We start from the raw sequence: 18,748 nt of genomic DNA, 5'->3' as shown, positions 1-18,748 counted from the left end.
AGGCGGAGACACAATGAGCACACACACACACACTGGGGGAGATATAGGGGGAGATACGCTGGGCAGACATACACGGCGGGAGACACACTGGAAACACGCATATACACATACTACGGGAGACAGACTGGGCACACACACTAGGCATGCACACACACACACTGGACACACACACACACACTGGGCACATACATACACAGGCAGAGACACGAGTACACACACACACTAGGCACGCACACACAAACTGAGCACACACACACACTGGGGAAGACACTGGGCACATACATACACAGGCGGAGACACAATGAGCACACACACACTAGGCACGCACACAAACTGAGCACACACACACTGGGGGAGACACACGGGGCACACACAGACACACACAGGGAGATACGCTGGGCACGCACACACACTAGGCACACACACATATGCACACACTGGACACGCACTGACGGTGACAGCTCTCTTTGTTTGGGGTCTGACGCCGGACTGGCCTTGGGCACCGCCTGCGCTGGACACGGCTCTCGCAGCCCTGCGACAGGGGCCGGGTTAAGCCGGCCCAGGAGGAGGGGGCGGCGGGGCTGGAGCTGCCGCTGTCGGTCGGGTTCCCTGCGCCGCCGGGGCCGGAGCGGATCGCTCCGCCTGCCAGCCGCGGCTCGTGGCACCACCGGCCTCCTGGTGCTTCCAGGGGAGCGGAAGGAGGATGGCGAATGGGGGCCCCCGACCCGCCTGGCCCCTGCTGGCCATGGTGTTCTTCAGCCTGACCGCTTCTCTGGGTAAGAGCCTGGGCCGGGCATGGGGGCGGGCCCGGGGGGTGAACTCAGAGCTGGGTATGGGGCGGCTGGGGCTGGCTATAGGGGGTGAATTCAGACCTGGCACTGGAGCATGGAGAGCGTGGGGCTGGGTTTGGGGCCGGGTGAGAGCGTGGGGATCGGAGAGGCAGTGTGGAAATGGAAGTGTGGGAGTGGGGCTGTGCAGGATGAAAACTACGGGGGGGCGGGCAGCAGGAGGGGAGAGCATGGAGTTGGATACAGGTGAAGAATATAGGGGAGAGAGCTGGGGGGCTAGATGCAGGGCAGCAGGAGAGAGAGAGCTCTGGGCTGTGTGCAGGGAGCGTGGGGAGTGCTGAGGTAACTGTGGGGGCATGAAGCAGAGTGCAGGAGAGAGAGCACGTGGGGCATGCTGCAGTAGAGGGGAGTGTTGGGTTGGGTGCGGTGGGGAGTGTATGATGGGTGCTGAGGTAATGGGGGATCATGGGGCTGGGTGTAGGGGGAACGTGTGGGGAGTGCTGAGATAATGGGGGGAGCACGTGGGGGTGCTGAGATAACGGGGGAGCAAGTGAGGGGAGCTGAGTTAACGTGGGAATGTGGGGTTGATTGCGGGGAGGAGTGAATAGCAGTGGTGGATTAGCCACTGGACTAACAGGGCTAACAATTGGGGGGCCCTGGAAAAATGGGCACCCCTGTGCCCTGAACCAGCTCCCTGGCAGGAGTGCCAGGTGGGGGGGTGGGATGGGGCATGCTCACGTGCCCCGATCCCATTTCCCCAGCAGGAGTGCGACGGGGGGGAGGGACTGCAGACGGAGGGCGGGGGGGAGGGCCTCCACTTGCTCTGGCCCAGGGCCTCACAAAACTGTAATCACCCTGTGGTGTGTGGGGGGTGCTGAGGTAACAGGGGAGCATGGGGCTGGGTGCAGGTGGAAGTATGTTTGGGGTGATGAGGTAACTGGGGGGAGAGTGTAAGGTTGGGTACGGGGGGAGTGTATGGCAGGTAATGAGGTAACTGAGGGAAATGGGAGGAGTGTGTGGGCGGTGCTGAGGTATTGGGGTAACGTGGGGCTGGATGCGGGGGGGAGCATGTGTGGGGTGCTGAGGTAATGGGGGAACATGGGGCTGGATGTGGGGGGGAGCGTGTGTGGGGTGCTGAGGTAATGGGGGAATGTGGGGCTGGATGCGGGTGGGAGTGTGTGGGGGGTGCTGAGGTAATGGGGGAACGTGGGGCTGGGTGTCGGGGGGGGAGAGTGTGTGGAGTGATGAGGTAATGGGGAAACGGGATGGGTGTGTTTGGGAGCGAGGACGACCTGCGGGCAGGATTCAACCTGGAACCTCTGGAGCTAAATGCCTGAGCCTCTACTGCAGGGGTGGGCAAACTATGGCCCGGGGGCTACATCTAGTCCTTCAGACGTTTTAATCCAGCCCTCGAGCTCCAGCTGGGGAGTGGGGTTGGGGGCTTGCCCTGCTCCGCGTGTGCCATGACTCTGCGTGTCTCCCGGAAGCAGCGGCATGTCCCCCATCTGGCTCCTATGTACAGGAGCAGCCAAGGGGCTCTGCACACTGCCCCCACCCCAAGCGCCATCCCCGCAGTTCCTATTGGCTGGGAACCGCGGCCTATGGGAGCTGCAGGAGCAGCACCTGCGGATGGGGCAGGGCACAAAGCTGCCTGGTCATGCCTCTGCTTAGGAGCTGGAGGGGGGACATGTCCTGCTTCTGGGAGCACCTTGAGGTAAGCACCACCTGAAGCTTGCACCCCTGAGCCATCCCCCCACGCCCCTGCCCGAGCCCTGATCCCCCTCCCGCCCTCCGAACCCCTTGGTCCCAGCCCGGAGCACTCTCCTGCACCTCCAACCCCTCATCCCCAGCCCCACCCCAGAGCCTGCACCCCCCCCACACACCCCAACCCCCAATTTTGTGAGCATTCATGGCCCACCATCCAATTTCCATACCCAGATGTGGCCCTCGGGCCAAAAAGTTTGCCCACCCCTGCTCTGCTGCATGAGCTAAAAGCCACATGGCTCTTAGCTAAGGCTGTAGCAGACTCATCAATCTCTAAGTGGTCTCAGTTCCACTAGAGCAGTGGTTTTTAAACTGCGGGTCATGACCCAGTACTGGGTCACAGAATGTAAAGTACTGGGTCGCAGTGGCTCTGGTCAGCACCACTGACCGGGCTGTTTAAAGTCCCGTCGGCAGTGCTGCCCAGCTAAGGCAGGCTAGTCCCTACCTGTTCCGATACTGCGCTGCGCCCCGGAAGCGGCCAGCAGCAAGTCTGGCTCCTAGGCGGGGGGCCATGGGGCTCAGCGCGCTGCCCACGCCCCAAGCACCATTTCCACACTCCCACTGGCCGGGAGGTGTGTGGGTTACACTAGCAGTGTCATGCTGCTTACTCTTGGTGTCTGCATGTATTGTCCAGCTTTAACACATCTCATATTTGTTATCGGTTTAAAGGTCTATTGCAAGACCCTAATTGATGCTTTATTTAGTGGCTCTGCTTTCCGTCTTCCTACCTCTCTCTTAGGGCTGGTCTACACTGGGGAGGGGGGAAATCAATCTAAGATACTTCAGCTATGAGAATAGCGTAGCTGAAGTCGACGTATCTTAGATCGACTTACCTCCCATCCTCACGGCGCGGGATCGATGACCGCGGCTCCCCCGTCGACTCCACTTCCGCCTCTCGCCCTGGTGGAGTTCCGGAGTCGACGGGGAGCGCGTTCCAGGATCGATTTATCACGTCTAGATGAGACGTGATAAATCGATCCCCGATAGATCGATTGCTACCCGCTGATCTGGCGGGTAGTGAAGACATACACTTATTCTGCATTCTTCCAATCTCTTCCTCTTTTATTGGTTTCATTGCTAGAAGTTAGGAGAGACTTGTTTAATCTTCACACATGATTTTAATATACAGGAATAGGAAAATCAGGTAAGTGAGAATATAGTAATGGATAAATGAACACCAGAAGATAGGCATATGGACAGCAAAAGGACTATGCCAAATCCTGCTAAGAAGTTGAGTGAGGTCAGAGAGAAAACAATTGAGATGTTTTTGTGCTAATGCGAGGAGCCTCGGCCATAGGCGCCAACTTTCCCCGGCGCCGGTGGGTGCTCGTGCCCCTCCGCCCTGTCCCGACTCCACCCTTTCCCCGCCCTGTCCCACCCCCATTCCAACTCCTTCCCCAAAGTCCCTGCCCCAACTCCGCCCCCTCCCTGCCCCTATTGGACCCCTTCCCCAAATCCCTGCCCCGGTCCCGCCTCTTCCCCGAGTGCGCTGCGTTCCCCTCCTCCTCCCCCCTCCCAGCCACATGAAACAACTGTTTCGCGTTGCAAGCGCTGGGAGATAGGGGGAAAAAGCGGGTACACGGCGCGCTCAGGGGAGGAGGCGGAGCAGAGGCGGAGGTGAGCTGGGGGGGGAAGGGAGCTGCCGGTGGGTGCTGAGCACCCACCAATTTTTCTCCATGGGTGCTCCAGCCCTGGAGCACCCATGGAGTCGGTGCCTATGGTCTTGGCGGCAAAATGGAGGAATGGGAACTATTGGTGAAGGGCATTATAGGGATAACAGAAACATGGTGGACTAGCACTAATAGCTGGAAGACAAGTGTTGAAGGTATGTGTTGTTAAGGGGGAAAAAAAGGGAAAGGTGATGGTAGGGCCCACTTATTTCTGGATGTGATAGCTAACAGATTTCTTCACCAAGTAGTCACTGAACCAACCTGAGGGGATGCTATTTTAGACTTGGTTTTGGTGTAAGTAGTGAGGACAGTATAGAAGAGCTGGTTGTAGAAAATAACGCTGGATCAAGTGATCACAAGTTGATTCAGTTTAAATCAAATGGAAGGATAATCAAACGGATAATCAAAATCAGGTCATAACTAAGGTTTTCAATTGCAAAAGGGAAGAATTTGATAAATTAAGGGAACTAGTTAGTGAAATCAACTGGACTGTAGAGCTCAGGGACTTCAATGTGGAGGAGACTTACTTTTTCTACCTTTGACTTAAAGAAATTCCATCTGGAATTTGCATCCCAAACAAGGGCATAAAATTTGTAGGGAAGGACTCCAGATCTAACTGAATGAATAAACACTTCAAAAAGGATATCAGGAGTAAGCAGAGGCCTACAAAGAATGGAAGGAGGGATTGATCAGCAAAGAAAGCTCTGTTTTGGGTATCAGAGAGTGTAGGAATAAAGAGAGTTGCTGGAAGTGAAGCTGAATTAGAAGGAAAATAAAATAAATAGTAAAAGGTTCTTTAGGAAAAGAGTGGGGCTGCTATGCAGTGAGGATGAGGTAGAGAGTAAGGATAATCTAGGTACAGCTCCAAAACTAAATGAATAATTTTCCTCAGTTGTCAATAATAACGGTGATGTAGAACATGGGTAGAGCCCTGTGCAGATAAACAATTTATATCCATGGATATAAAGCGGATATCTGTGGATTTGCAGGGCTCTAGTGACAACAAGCGAGACCAGCAGGGCCATGCCCGGCAACTGGGCCACGAACTGCAGTGGCGAAAACAGCAGCATATTGGGCCGTTGCTCACAAGAGCCAATGCCCAGCCCCGGCAGCTCCTCCAATGTGGCTGTACCGCCCCCAAGCCTGCCCTCTAGGGTGGGCACCAGTTCCCCGGCAGCTATCCCTGTTCACACTAGAGTGTGCAAGCAGCTTGCACGCTCCTGGACAGGAGTGTGTATCTGCGCAGGGCTCTAAACATAGGGGCAAAGGCAGGACGGCTGATGGGAATGAGTATATAGAAATGGAAACTACCAAATCCATGGAGGAAGGAAAACATAGAGTTTAATGCATTCAAGTTGGGGGGATCTCCAGACCAGAATACAGAAAGAACTGACACATTAAAGTGCAAGTCCAGTGGCAAGGATTTGTAATTAATGATCAAATTGGGCTAGTACTATATGATTGGAGAATAGCAAATGTTGTAGACCTATATTTAAGAAGGAGGAGAAAAAAGTAATCCAGAAAACTACAGGCCCATTAGTCTGACCTAAATAGCATGCAAGGCTTAGGAACAAATTCTGAAAGAAAAAAATAATTAGACATGGAGGTAAATGGAAAATGGAATAAAATACAACATGGGTTTACCAAAGGTAGATCATGCCATACTAACTTGCTATCTTTCTTTGATAAGATAACTAATTTCTTAGCAAAGGGAAATGCAGTGGATCTGATCTATCGGGACTTCAGTAAAACATTTGATATAGTACAATATGGGAAATTATTAGTTAAGATGGAGAATATGGGTAAGGAACTGGCTAAAGGGAAGCACTATCACGGTACAGCGAAATTACTAGTGGAGGTCCTCAGGGAGTTAGGACAGATCTTATTTAATAGTTTAATTAATGACCCTGGCACAAAAAGAGGACATGAGCTAGTGAAATTTGCTGGTGACACAAAGTTGGGAGACATCACCAATACAGAGGAGGATCGGAATATTGTAAAGGAAGAATTGGATGACTTAGAGGACTGGAGAAATAGAAATGGAATGAAAGTCAATAGTACAAAGTGCAAGGTTATGCACTTAGGGACTAATAACAAGAATTTCTGCTGTAAGCTGGGGCCTCATCAGTTGGATATGACAGAGGAGGAGAGACCTGGGTGTATTAATTGATCACAGGATGACTATGAGCCACAAATGTGATGCGGCCGTGAAAAAGGCAAATGCTGTCCTAGGATGTATAAGGTGAGGCATTTCCAGAAAAGACAGAGAAGTATTAATGCCATTGTAGAAAGCCCTGATAAGACCTCATTTGGAATACTGTGTGCAATTCTGATCACTCATGTTCAAGAAAGATGAATTTAAAGTGGAACAGGTGTAGCGAAGAGCTACGAGGATGATCAGGGGAATGAAAGGCCTATATTATGAGAGAAGGCTGGATGAGCTTGGCTTGTTTAGTCTAGCACAGGGGTTCTGAAACTGGGGGTTGGGACCCCTCAGGGGGTCGCGAGGTTATTACATGGGGGGGGGTCATGAGCTGTCAGCCTCCACCCCAAACCCCGCTTTGCCTCCAGCACTTATAATAGTGTTAACTATATAAAAAAGTGCTTTTAATTTATAAGGGGGGTGTAACGGGGTGACTCACCGGCGCAGCGCCTCCTGTTGGTTGTCCAGGGAATTAGCTTTTCCAGCACCTGAGCGCCCTCTACTGGCCGATGTCCTGCTTGCCGCTGGCCCCTGTGTCCCTCCCAGACCCCGGTTCCCCTTTACATTGGGTGCTGCCCCTTGGCAGTACCCCCTCAGATCTCGGTCTCCCCTCCCCAGGGAACCCCCAACCCCCTATCCCCACCTCGCCTCAGTGGCTACTGCCAGTCACCATCTAGCCCCTGGTCACTGGGGCAGACTGCAGTCTGCAAAGGCCACTCATCATTGGCAAGGGGTGTTTGGACCTGCTGCCTCTGCCTACCCTGGGCTGCACCTCTGCAACTCCAGTACCCTTCATGGCCTTCCATCAAAGGCCTGCAGCCTGGGGGTTTTCCAGGCTGGAGCTCCCCCAGCTCCTCTAGCCTTCCCCCAGCTCTGCTCCATTCTAGATGCTCTGCTCTGCTCCCAAGCAGCCAGGCCCGTCTCTCTCTACTGCCAGAGAGAGACTCTGTGTGCTTCTGGCCCACTGCCCTCTTATAAGGGCCAGCTGGGCCCTGATTGGGGTGTGGCTGCATCTGTGGCTGGTTCCCCAATCAGCCGAGGCTTTCTTCACAGCCGCAGCCCTCTCCAGGGCTGCTTTCAACCCCTGTTCCTCAGGAGTGGGGCAGCCGTCCCACTACAGGGGGTCACACTCAGAGGCTTTCTATGTGTAGGGTAACCAGATAGCAAATGTAAACAATCGGGATGGGGATGGGGGGTAATAGGTGCCTATATAAGAAAAAGCCCCCAAAATCGGGACTGTCCCTATAAAATCAGGACATCTGGTCACCCTAGCTATGTGAGAGGGGTCACCAATACAAAAGTTTGAGAACCACTGGTCTAGCACAACACAGGCTGAGAGGGGATCTAGTTGTTCTCTATAAATACATCAGGGGTGGGGGGGCAAACACCAAGGTGGGTGAAGAGCTGTTGAAGCTAAAAGACAATGTTGGCACAAGAAGAAATGGGGATAAACTGGCCATGAGTAAATGAAGACTGGAAATGAGAAGGAAGTTTCTAACCATCAGAGGAGGGATGTGATGGTCTGGAACTGCCTCCCACTAGGAGCAGTGTGGGGGGCAAACAACCTAACTCATTTTAAATTGGAGCCTGATAAATTCATGAAGGGGATTATGTGCTGGGTTTGCCAGCAAGAGCAGGGACTGGACTAGATGACCCAGGAGATCCCTTCCCATTCTATGTCCCTATAATCTGAGCGGACACCAGGACCTGGTTTGTTAAAGGGGAAGAATTCTGGATATGTGGTCACCCTAAACCAGGGGTTGGCAACCTTTCAGAAGTGGTGTGCCAAGTCTTCATTTATTCGCGGTAATTTAAGGTTTCACGTGCCAGTAATACATTTTACATTTACAGGGGCCGGAGGATGGAACCCCAGACTGGCAGCGGACTGAGCGGACCGATGGCTGGGATCCCAGGCCGGCAGCAGGCTGATCCACTCAGCCTGCTGCTGGTCTGGGGTTCCATCCTCCAGACCCTGCCAGCCGAGGTCCCCGCTGCCAGCCCCGCTCAGCCCGCTGCCGGCCTGGGGTTCCGTCCATCCAGGCCAGCAGCGGGCTGAGTGGGGCCGGCGGCCGGAACCTCAGGCCAGCAGCAGCATACCACAGTAAATCAGCTTGCGTGCCACCTTTGGCACGTGTCTCATAGGTTGCCGACCCCTGCCCTAAACATTAGTGCAGAACAAAAAATAAGGGAGTACAGTCCCTGGTTTCAGAACCCAGTTTTCTCTAGTACAGTGGTCACCAACCTGTTGATCGTGATTGACTGGACCATCTTGGGGACTCTCCCAGTCAATCGCGATCTCCGGCTGCGGTGGTGCAGCAGGGCTGCCTGCCACTAAGCCAGGCTCCCTGCCTGCCAGGGCCCCACGCCGGCCTCAGAAGTGGCCAGCATGCCCCCACGGCCTGTGTTGGGGGCAGGGGTCTCCACACGCTGCTCCTGCCTGCAAGCACCACCCCCACATCTCCCATTGGCCAGGAACGGGGAACTGTGGCCAATGGGGGCTTTGGGGCGGTGCCTGCAGCGAGGGGCAGTGCACAGCGCCACATGACCCCCTCCACCTCCCCACCCGGGGCTGCAGGGGCACGTTGGCCCCCGGGAGCAGTGTGGGCCTGCGGCAGGCAGGGAGCCTGCCTTAGCCTCGCTGCGCCACTGACCGAGGTAAGTGCCGCCTGGTGGGAGCCAGCACCCCGTACCCCTTCCTGCACCCCTCACTCCCTCCTGCACCCCAAGTCCCTGACCCAGCCCTGAGCCTCCTCCCAGAGCCAGCACCCTGTACCCCCAACCTGCACCCCAACACTGTGCCCAAGCCCTGCCCTCCCTCTCAGAGCCAGCACCCCACACCCCCTCCTGCACCCCAACACTCTGCCCCAGCCTGGAGCCACCTCCTGCATCCAAACACCCTCCCAGAGCTTGCACCCCTCATCCCCTCCTGCAGCCCAAGCCCCTGCCCCAGCCCTGAGGCATGGGAGTAGGGATGCCATATTATCACACCTTCTAGGTTCACTGAACCCCACCAAACATACCACACAGCCGCCTCCTCACACTCCCCCATCACCCACCACTTCAAAACCCAGCCTCTCACCAGAGAAGAGCAGGGCCCACAAATACTGTATCCAGCTCTGCTGGTAGTACTGTATCCAGCAGTACTGTATCCACAAGTACTGTATCCAGCAGCTAGTATCCTCCCACTGGAGCGGGATAGAGAGAGGTACCCACCCACCTGCTACGTCTCTCAGCCACCTCAGTGTCGAGAAGACTTTGTGCTCAGGTAAGCAAAGCACCAGCTGAAAGGCAACAAGCCAGGACCAAGTAAACCCCACACAGGCTCAACACCCAAACACCACAGATGAGTCTTGGCCTGTCTGGGTGGGAGGGTCCCTAATAGGGGTTTTCTCTTCCCATAAATGGCACTGCTGCTGCTGTGGGGTCAGGCTGGGAGGCCCTGCTGTGAAGGTGACTCCCGGGTCTCTGCCTGGCTGGGTGGGGAGGTTGGGAGCTCGCCCTGCTGCTGTCCTGTAGATAAACAGAGGGCTTCGTCCCCAGGGCAGTTACCAGCACTATATCCACACTGTTATTAAAACTGAAGCAGAAGATAGGCAAAACTATATAATGCGCCTGACATGGCACATCTGGCACAACAGCAGGCAGTTTCGCTTATCGGGGCACTACTTTGGCCCATTCCACCAGGGCCGGCTCTAGGATTTTTGCCGCCCAAAGCAAAAACAATTTTGGCCGCCCCCCCCCCCCCCCCGTTCTTTAATTACCCCACCCCCGGCCCCGCCTCAACTCTGCCCCTTCCCCAAATCCCCAGCCCTGCCTCCTCCCCCCAGGCTCTCAAGCCTAGGAAGGAGGGAGGGAGGGAGCGGGAGAAGCGGCGCCTGCGCCGCGGCCACTCGGAGTCTCCCTCCCCTCCCAGGTTTGAGAGCCTGGGAGGGAGGGGGAGACTCCGAGTGGCCGCGGCGCGGGCGCCGCTTCTCCCCCTCCCTCCCAGGCTCTCAAGCCTGGGAGGGAGGGGGAGCAGCGGCGCGCAAAACGGCTGCTTGGGATCTCCCCCTCCCTCCCAGGTTTGAGAGCCTGGGAAAGAGGGGGAGACCCCGAGCCGCCGCGGCATGCGAAACAGCTGATTCGCGCGCCGCTGCTCTCCCTCCCTCCCAGACTTGAGAGCCTGGGAGGGAGGGCGAGTAGCGGCGCGCGAATCAGCTGTTTCGGGCGCCGTGGCAGCAGCAGCGGAGGTGAGCTAGGGCAGCCGGGGCACATTTTTAGGGGCGGCATTCTGGCGCCGGCCATGCCGCCCCTAAAAATGTGCTGCCCCAAGCACCAGCTTGTTTTGCTGGTGCCTAGAGCCGGCCCTGCATTCCACTTACTTTCCCCAATCTCAGTCTCTGCGTACTAGTATGTGTTCCCAGACTTGCATCAGCTCCACGGAGTCTGTCTCTAAGGAGGACTCCTAGCCAATCACTAACCACAACCAGCACTTCCTAGTTTTTAACAGCAGGGAGGTCTTGCCCATTCAAGCCAACACAACCCTGTTCCTTCAACCTGAAGCCAAGGGATAGATACTGTGTGCTCTTCCCAACAACTTTTTCCATTGCAGTGTCTTGTGCTTCCCATAAGTTATTCATCCCACACTCATTGCTTTGTCACATTTGCAAAATAACTGAGAGTTTCTTAGAGCACTAGCATTAACATCTATAACACTGAGCACAGGTGACAAGCAGAACAGTTAAGTGGGGTGATATTTTTGCTACAGGAAAAGACTACTGAGGAAGGTTCTTCATTCATTAGAAGAAAGAATCTTGTTGTCTGCTATCCAGAAAGATCTGCGGGGACAAAACTTCCCCCAGGTCTGGAACCACAGAAAAATCCAATATCACAGTGCAATCATTTGGACCTCAGGCCTTGGGAAAGAGGCAGTCTGGTTCAGTAACTAGAACATAGCTGTGGGAGTCAGGAGACCAGGGTTATAGTCTCTGTCACTTAACTTGAGCAAATCTTTTGTCCTCTGTGCTTCTGATCTGTAAAATGGAGATAATGAAACTTAACTACCTCCCAGAGGTTGTAAATCATAACTAATATTTGTGAAATGCTTTGAGTTTCTTGGCTGCAAGCTGTTGAGTATCATTATTATGGAAAATATAATAGTGTACATATGAAGATCAAGGCCTGCTTTTGAGAAAGTTTGGTACACCCTATGTGCACATGTTTAAAACACTGGTGATGGTCTAGATTCCAAAATTTGCATGTGCATGGGGTTTGTACACACTCAAAAAAAGTTGGGTTTGAGACCCAAGATTTTCAAACATTCAGAACTCTGTTCTCTTGAAAGCAAAGTTTCTCAAACTTAGTGAAGTAGTTTGGACCCCTCAAAAAAGCTGTTTTTAGCTATCCAAATGCAAAAACATAACTGAACAAATTTTTAAAGGCACAAAAAGGTTGTTTTTACTCACACAATTCAAAAGGGAACAAACTAATTTTATTGCAATTTCTCAACATTATTCATATCTGGTATGAAAATTCTAGCCTCAAAGGAAATGGATGAGACTTTTAAGCGAAAAAAACAACAAAAAAACAGCCACATAGATAGTAGAATAGAATAGCACTTTCAAACATATTCTGGTTGTTTCAATACTACAACCATATAATAGAGTAGTGGTCTCCAACCTTTTTATGCCCAAGATCACTTTTTGAATTTAAGGGCAACCCAAGATCTACCTTGCCCCTTCCCCAAAGCCCCGCCCACTCCATCCTCCCCTCTCTCTGTCACTTGCTTACCCAAAGATTCACTTATAGCATATTCTTATTAACTAAACTAAGATTTATTTAAAAAGAAAAGAGAGAGAGATTCAAAGATCATTACACATACAAATATAAATAAAGTTCTTAGGTCAGTTTCATAGGAGAGAGATGGTGAGCTTTAGGGTTGCAAAAAAAATTTTCAGAATAAATTCCATAGGTTATAGTCCAATGTCCAAAATCACGGTGACCCAGACTGAAGCTAGGGACCTAAGTCTTGCGACTCAGACTTCCCCTGATGAAGCGCTCATTTTCACCGGGCTGACTCAGGTGTTGGGGTATAGGAGGGGGTGAGGGCTCTGTCTGGGAGTGAGGACTCTGCAGTGGGGCCAGAAATGAGTTCAGGGTGCGGGAGGGGGGTTCAGGCTGAGGCAGTGGGTTGGGATGCGGGAGGGGGTGAGGGCTCCGGCTGTGGGCATGGGCTCTGGGGTGGGGCCAGGGATGAGGGGTTTTGGGTGCAGGATGGGGCTCTGGAGTGGGGCTGAGGGGTTCAGAGTGTGGGAGGGGGCTGCTGGCTTGTGCAGGGGGTTGGGGTGCAGGTGTGTGTGCAGGCTCCGGCTGGGGGTGGAGGGTCTGGGCTGGGGATAAGGGGTTTGGGATGCAGGAGGGTGTTCTGGGCTGCAACCGAGGGGTTCAGAGGGCGGGAGCGGGGCTGGGGTGCGGGGGGGGGGAGGACTCTGGCTGGCGGGGAGGGCTCTGTGGTGGGGCTGGGGATGAGGGGTTTGGGGTGCAGGAGGGTGCTCTGGGTTGGAACCGAGGGGTTTGGAGGGCGGGAGAGGGATCAGGGCTGGGGCAGGGGGTTAGGGTGGGTGGGTGGGTCAGGGGTGCAGGCTCCGGGTGGCGCTTACCTCAGGCGGTTCTTGGAAGCAGCGGCATCTCCCCACTCCAGCTCCTACGTGGAGGTGCGGCCAGGCGGCTCTGCGCACTGCCCCATCTGCAGGTGCTGCGGAGCTGGCTCTTGGGGTGGGGACAGCAAGCGGAGCTCCCTGACTGACCCTATGCTTAGGAGCTGGAGGGAGGACATGCCGTTGGTTCTGGGAGCTGCGCAGACCCTTAGCCCCGCTGTGCCGCCGACTGGACTTTTAACGACCCGGTCAGCAGTGTTGAGCAGAGCCGCCAGGGTCCCTTTTCGACCGGGCATTCTGGTTAAAAACCAGACACCTGGCAACCCTAGCCAGCTCTGAAGGCCCTTCAGTGTAAGAGAGAGGGGGCAATGGGCCCTGGGCCTTTGTGACTCACTCCTTTCTTCCCCCAGAAGCCCATCACAGCCCAAGTTTATCAGCCTTCATGGAGCTCTGCAAAGCCCACGTTATCTTCAGGCTCATGAAGAAACGGGGGCTGGGTAAGGCTGGGGTGGGATTCTGGGGGTCGACTCACTCCATTCACATTTCTCTTGCCACTGTGTGTCTGAACTTATCTAGAAAGGAAAGACAGGTCTGTTTATTTTAGTGTATTTTTAAAAAAAATCAAGGACACCAAAGCCTGAGCAATAACTATTATTACACAGTATACATTTAAATGAATACACACTGCCCTGCCAGCAGGCTCAGCCCTGCTCTGGGGGGCTTCTTCTGTGAGGGCAGGCAGTTCAGTCTTTATGAGCCATGAGTTCTTGGCCTTGAGTGAGTATGCCAACAAGGGTTTCTTGTCATGAGGAAAAAGCGTATTTTGAAAAGGTGATCACTGGCACGTTTCGAAATCCAAGTGTAGGCTTCGCCCCTTGTAGTTTCAAACTAGCTAACACCTTAAAATGACAGTTTGCCCTGTCTGCAGTAGTATTGAAAATGTGTTAGCTATCACGTTCTCCAACAAACACATTTGTCAAGTATGGACAAGCCCTTAGTGCAGAGTAAGATGGGGAGGATGTGATATAGGAGCTGGAACTGATACCTCCTTAATCTCATTTCATATAGGGGCTACCATTAGGTGGGAATAATCTCTACTGAGTTGGGCTGGATTCATGCTGGCGACTTCTCGGCCAAGGCTCTGTAGTTCAATCCACTTCCTGTCCCCATCAGTGCTAGTGTGACACCTTCAGGAATGATGCTTGTTTGGGGGAAAGGGTGACTTGCCCTATATAGGTGTACAAGGCCTTAGTTAGTAAAAAGGATTGTGAAGTGCACAGGAATGTTACCACCAGTCAGTGGGAGACCTAGGGCTAGGATTCATGGTCTTCCAGCTTGCAATTCTGTGCACTTTTCTGTACACTACAGGGCACCTCTGAGCACTCCTACCAAAACAGTGATGTTTTAAAAGTAGGCTTGGCAGAATTTGATTTTTTTAAATAATTTTGATGGATAATATCTGTCTTAAGCATTTTTTTATCTGTATAGAATTAAATTTTCACACTTGTGGGAAGTTATGTCAGATAATTAATGACAGCAGATGTTTAATGATGATAGATGTTGATATTCAAAAAAGTTAAAGTTTTATAACTATTAAAACACAAATTGTCAACATTATATGTCAAAATATACAAAGTAAATATTCTTAAACCAACAAATACCTGTTTTTACGATTCATTCATTAGTCCATATGTAACAATCTTAATTCACAGTCTAAATCACTGGATTTTGACTACTAAGATCTCAGGTGGCATTTTCATAGTTTGCCTATCTGTACATTTATTTTATTATCGTGGAAATATTTGTACATAGGTTTGCATAGGTTTGTGTGTGTATGGTGAAATTGACATTTACCAGTAAATATCTAAGTCTATTTACAAGTTATGTGGGTAGGTGTGATGGCTCTTCCAAATGCACAAGGACCATGCCACATGATTTGGCATGTCTGGAGGGGAAGCCCACCTACCCACAGAGGCTGGAAGCCTTACCAGGGTGCTGCCTTTTGGTGCTGCTTGGGACTCCAACTTCCACATCTGCCTCTAGTGCCACATTGTCTAATAAACTGTAGGAACAGGAAACTTACCTGCATCCCAGAGCCTCCTGACTGATGGTGAGAGGGTCCGGCAGGGATTGACAGCTGGGGGAATCCAGCACAGTTGAGTGGAATTTTTTTGTTTGCAGCAGTCTCTGGCGTACAGGCTGTAATAGTAACTGCTGTATTCGCAGGAGTAACCTGACGCGGAATCAGGAAGTATAAGTTTCTTATCAACACTTAGCGCTTTCTTACTTATTATTACGAGCCCTTAAAACGACCTGCACAGGGGAAAAGCTAGGCCCTGGGCTCTTGTTTGCTTCTTTACACATCTGAAGAAGAAAGCCTGGAAGGATTCTTCACCAAAGAGTTTATGTACATATCATTGGTTTTTTACATTTGAAATTCTGGTCTGGGGGCGCCCAGATTTCTCTGGGCTTCCTCCCAGCAGAGGAATATGGGGAGAGTGAGCAGTGACACACACATACTGCTCGCTCCCAAAGTTTTCTTGCACCCCCTAGGGGGCTGGGGGGGAGTGAAGAGCAACACCAAGTCCATTCATTCAGGTCATTTTCCCCCACCTGGGCTGTGCTGGAAGGTGAGCATCGGGGGCTGCTGCTTTTTTCTCTCCTCTTACGCAGCCCAGGTCGGGTAAGTGACCTGGATGAAGGGAGCCCAGATGTTGCTCCTCGTTCCCCCCCTCAGATTCCCCTAGGGGTCCATGAGGAGAAGCAGCATTTGAGTGGGGAGCAAGCAGCAATGCCAGCTGCTCCATGCATCCAGGTCAGCTTCCCCACGTGGGTGCAGGAGGGTGGTGCAGGGGTTAGGAGTGTAAGAGGGGGCAGGGGTTAGGGGTACAGGGATTGGGGTGCAGGGATTAGGGACAAAGGGGGAACAGCGCAGGGGTTAGGGGCACAGAAGGGGACAGGGTTGAGCCCACAGGGGCCAGGGGCAATGTGGGGGGGGGTGCCCCGTCCACAGGGGCTAGGAGTGCTGTTTTCTTGAAGGCCAGCCCTGGGCGGGGGAGAAGGGCTCAGAACCAAGGGGACTGGGGAAGTGGCTTGGGACAGGGTGGGGAGGGGGAGAGGAGAGAGGGCCACATCCACATGGGGGGCATCGGGGAGAGAGGCTCGGACCAGGTCCATGCGCGGGGGAGAAGGGGGCCTGGGAAGCGGGTTTGGGTGAGCGGCTCATCCAGCTCCATGCGTGGGGAATATATTCACCCCACTACAGCCGGGCTCTGGCTTCTGGCCTGACCAGGAGGGAAGAGGAGGAGCAGGGCAGCAGGGCCCCGGGAGGCTGGGGGAAGAGAAGAAGCAGAGCAGGGGTGGGGAGGAGGATCAGGGTGGAGGGGAGGGATGGAGTTCCAGCAATCCTGCTGGGGCTGCCAAATTGGCTGGGGCCCTTGGGCATGGGTCCCATTGGCCTATGCGGTAATCCACTGCTGTTGCCAGTTCTTTAGGAGATTCTCTTCCAAGCTCCATCACTGCTCCCTTCCCAGACTCTTGCTCTCAGCAAGGCTAATGAACCGTGACAGGGCATAGAGGCATCAGGGAGGGAAATCATCCATGTGGCTTCCTGCAGCACAGCACTCATGCTATAGCCTTCCCAAAGCCCAGCACCTGTCCAGCATAGCAGCAAACTTCCTGGCTCCATTTCCCAGGGAGTATTATTTCCAACCTCTGCTCCCAGATGGCTTCAAAAAGCACTGGTCAGATGTGCCAGCTGCAGGCCGTAAATAGAGCAGGCTCAGCAGCAGCGGAGTTCCTGAAAGAGGAGCTGGTGCTGGCTCTGTGGGTGTCACTGGACACGCTGCAGCCTCAGCACGATGCAGGCTAAAGGGCACCTCCAGGAGCTCTGGAAAGGCCAAGGGCCGCAGAGTTGCCAGCCCCAAGTGTTCAGCCGTCAGCAAGCAGGCCCCCAAATCATCAGATTTCAGAACGTACTAGATGCTGGGGTTCTTTGCCTTTGGTTCCTGAGCATTTAGGGCTGCCATCCTCAGGCCCCCGCAACTAGGCGGCTAAAAACACACTTGGGAGATTGTAAGGCTTTAGGGTTGGGATAAAATCCCCTAGGTTGGCAGTGTTACGTGGGCTTTTGAACAGGATCTGCACTGAGTATTTTGCAGCCTCTGGCCAGAAAAGGGCTCATACTTGAAGTGCAATCACAGCCACACCCTGCTCCACACCCGGTGTGTGGCACCCAGAGCCATAACCCCCAGCCCCCATAGAGTCATAGAAATGTAGGACTGTAAGGGACATTGGACCATGAGAAGTCAAGTCCTGTCCCCTGTGCTGAGGTAGGGCCAAGTAAACCTGGACCACCCCTGACAGATGGGTGTCTAACCTGCTCTTAAAAGCCTGCAATGAGGGGATGCCGTGACCTCCCTTGGGAGCCTGTTCCAGTGCTGCTATCTGTACAGTTCGAAAAATTTTCCTAATATCTAACCTAAATCTCCCTGGCTGCAGGTTAAGGCCATTACTTCTTGTCCTATTTCCAGTAGTCATGCAAAACAATTGATCACCATCCTCTTTATAACAGCCCTTAACATGTTAACCCCTCTCCCCGCCTTAGTTTTCTTTTCTCAATGGCTGGGTTCAATATCTAGGGGTTTTCTTAACATTACAAAACAGAGATCAGTGAAGTCCCAGTATTCGGGAGTGCGTGCCACTCACAGCCGCCTCTGCCTCTACTTGCAATACTGTATTCTGAGATTTACCAACTTAGCCCAGTAAGTTCTTAGTGGTTTCACTGGGTAATGGGGAAGCACGCTGCTGCTGCAACCTCTCCACTGTCTTTCACTGTAACAGTGACCTCACCCCATGTCTAAGGTTCAGTCCCCTACCCGTGTCATCAGTGATTTCAGCTCTAGTAATCCCTGATCAGAAACAAAGACTCTTACATGAGTGCATAGGTGGCACTTAATGGAGGCCAGGTACTAAGCCTCCCCAAACCTTGTGCCAATGAGTGGAGGCAGTGGCGGATTTGGAGCCCTCTGAAAAATCTCCCGGCACAGGCCCAGAGCTGGAGGAGCTCTCGCTCGCTGCTGTGGCTCTAGAGCCAAGGTGGGGTACAGAGCCTATCTGGTCTTGGGGGAGGGGGGAAGAGGCGAGTGGGGGCAGAACGGGGGCAGGGCCATGGGTGGAACAGTGTGGGGCTGCGGGAGAAGGGGTGGAACCAGGGAGAGGCTCCAGGCTCGGCGCTCCAGCCAGGACAGAGAGCTCTGCTGCAGTCCCAACCCTGGCCGGGGCTGAGCTCTCAGCACCCCCCTCTTGCTGGGACCACGAATGTGGGGGCCTGAGAGCAGCAAGTGGGGGCAGGTCCTTGGCCGGAAGAGGCAGGCAGGGAACTAGCCTCCTCAAGGGGAAGCTTCACCCACCACCAGGGCCAGTGCAAGGAAGTTTCGCGCCCTAGGCGAAACTTCCACCTTGCACCCCCCCCGCCCTGCAGCAGCTCCCCGCCCCCCCTCCGCCCTGAGGCGCCCCCGCTGCAGCTCCCCCCCCCGCCCTGAGGCTCCCTCCCCCGTGGCATCTACCCCCCGCCCCAGGGAGCCGTGCGGCAGCTCCCCACCCCAGCTCACCTCTGCTCTGCCTCCTCCCCGAGCACGCCTCCCCCGCTCTAATTCTCCTCCCCTCCCAGGCTTGCGGCGCCAAACA

At 53.7% G+C, this 18,748-nt stretch overlaps 1 protein-coding gene across 1 annotated transcript in view; it reads left to right on the top strand.

Moving 5' to 3' along the window:
• Positions 1 to 263: 263 nt before the first annotated feature.
• Positions 264 to 18,748, top strand: part of SHISA4 (shisa family member 4) — a 42,349-nt gene continuing 23,864 nt past the window's right edge. Inside the window, exon 1 of the mRNA XM_054028272.1 lies at positions 264 to 776. Within this exon, the coding sequence (XP_053884247.1) occupies positions 704 to 776 (73 nt within the window). The 5' untranslated portion in view covers positions 264 to 703. The remainder of the gene's footprint in view (positions 777 to 18,748) is intronic.

Source organism: Malaclemys terrapin, chromosome 4 (assembly GCF_027887155.1).
Source record: "Malaclemys terrapin pileata isolate rMalTer1 chromosome 4, rMalTer1.hap1, whole genome shotgun sequence".
Lineage (NCBI taxonomy): Eukaryota > Metazoa > Chordata > Testudines > Emydidae > Malaclemys > Malaclemys terrapin.
This window is presented reverse-complemented; position numbering and strand designations above follow the sequence as displayed.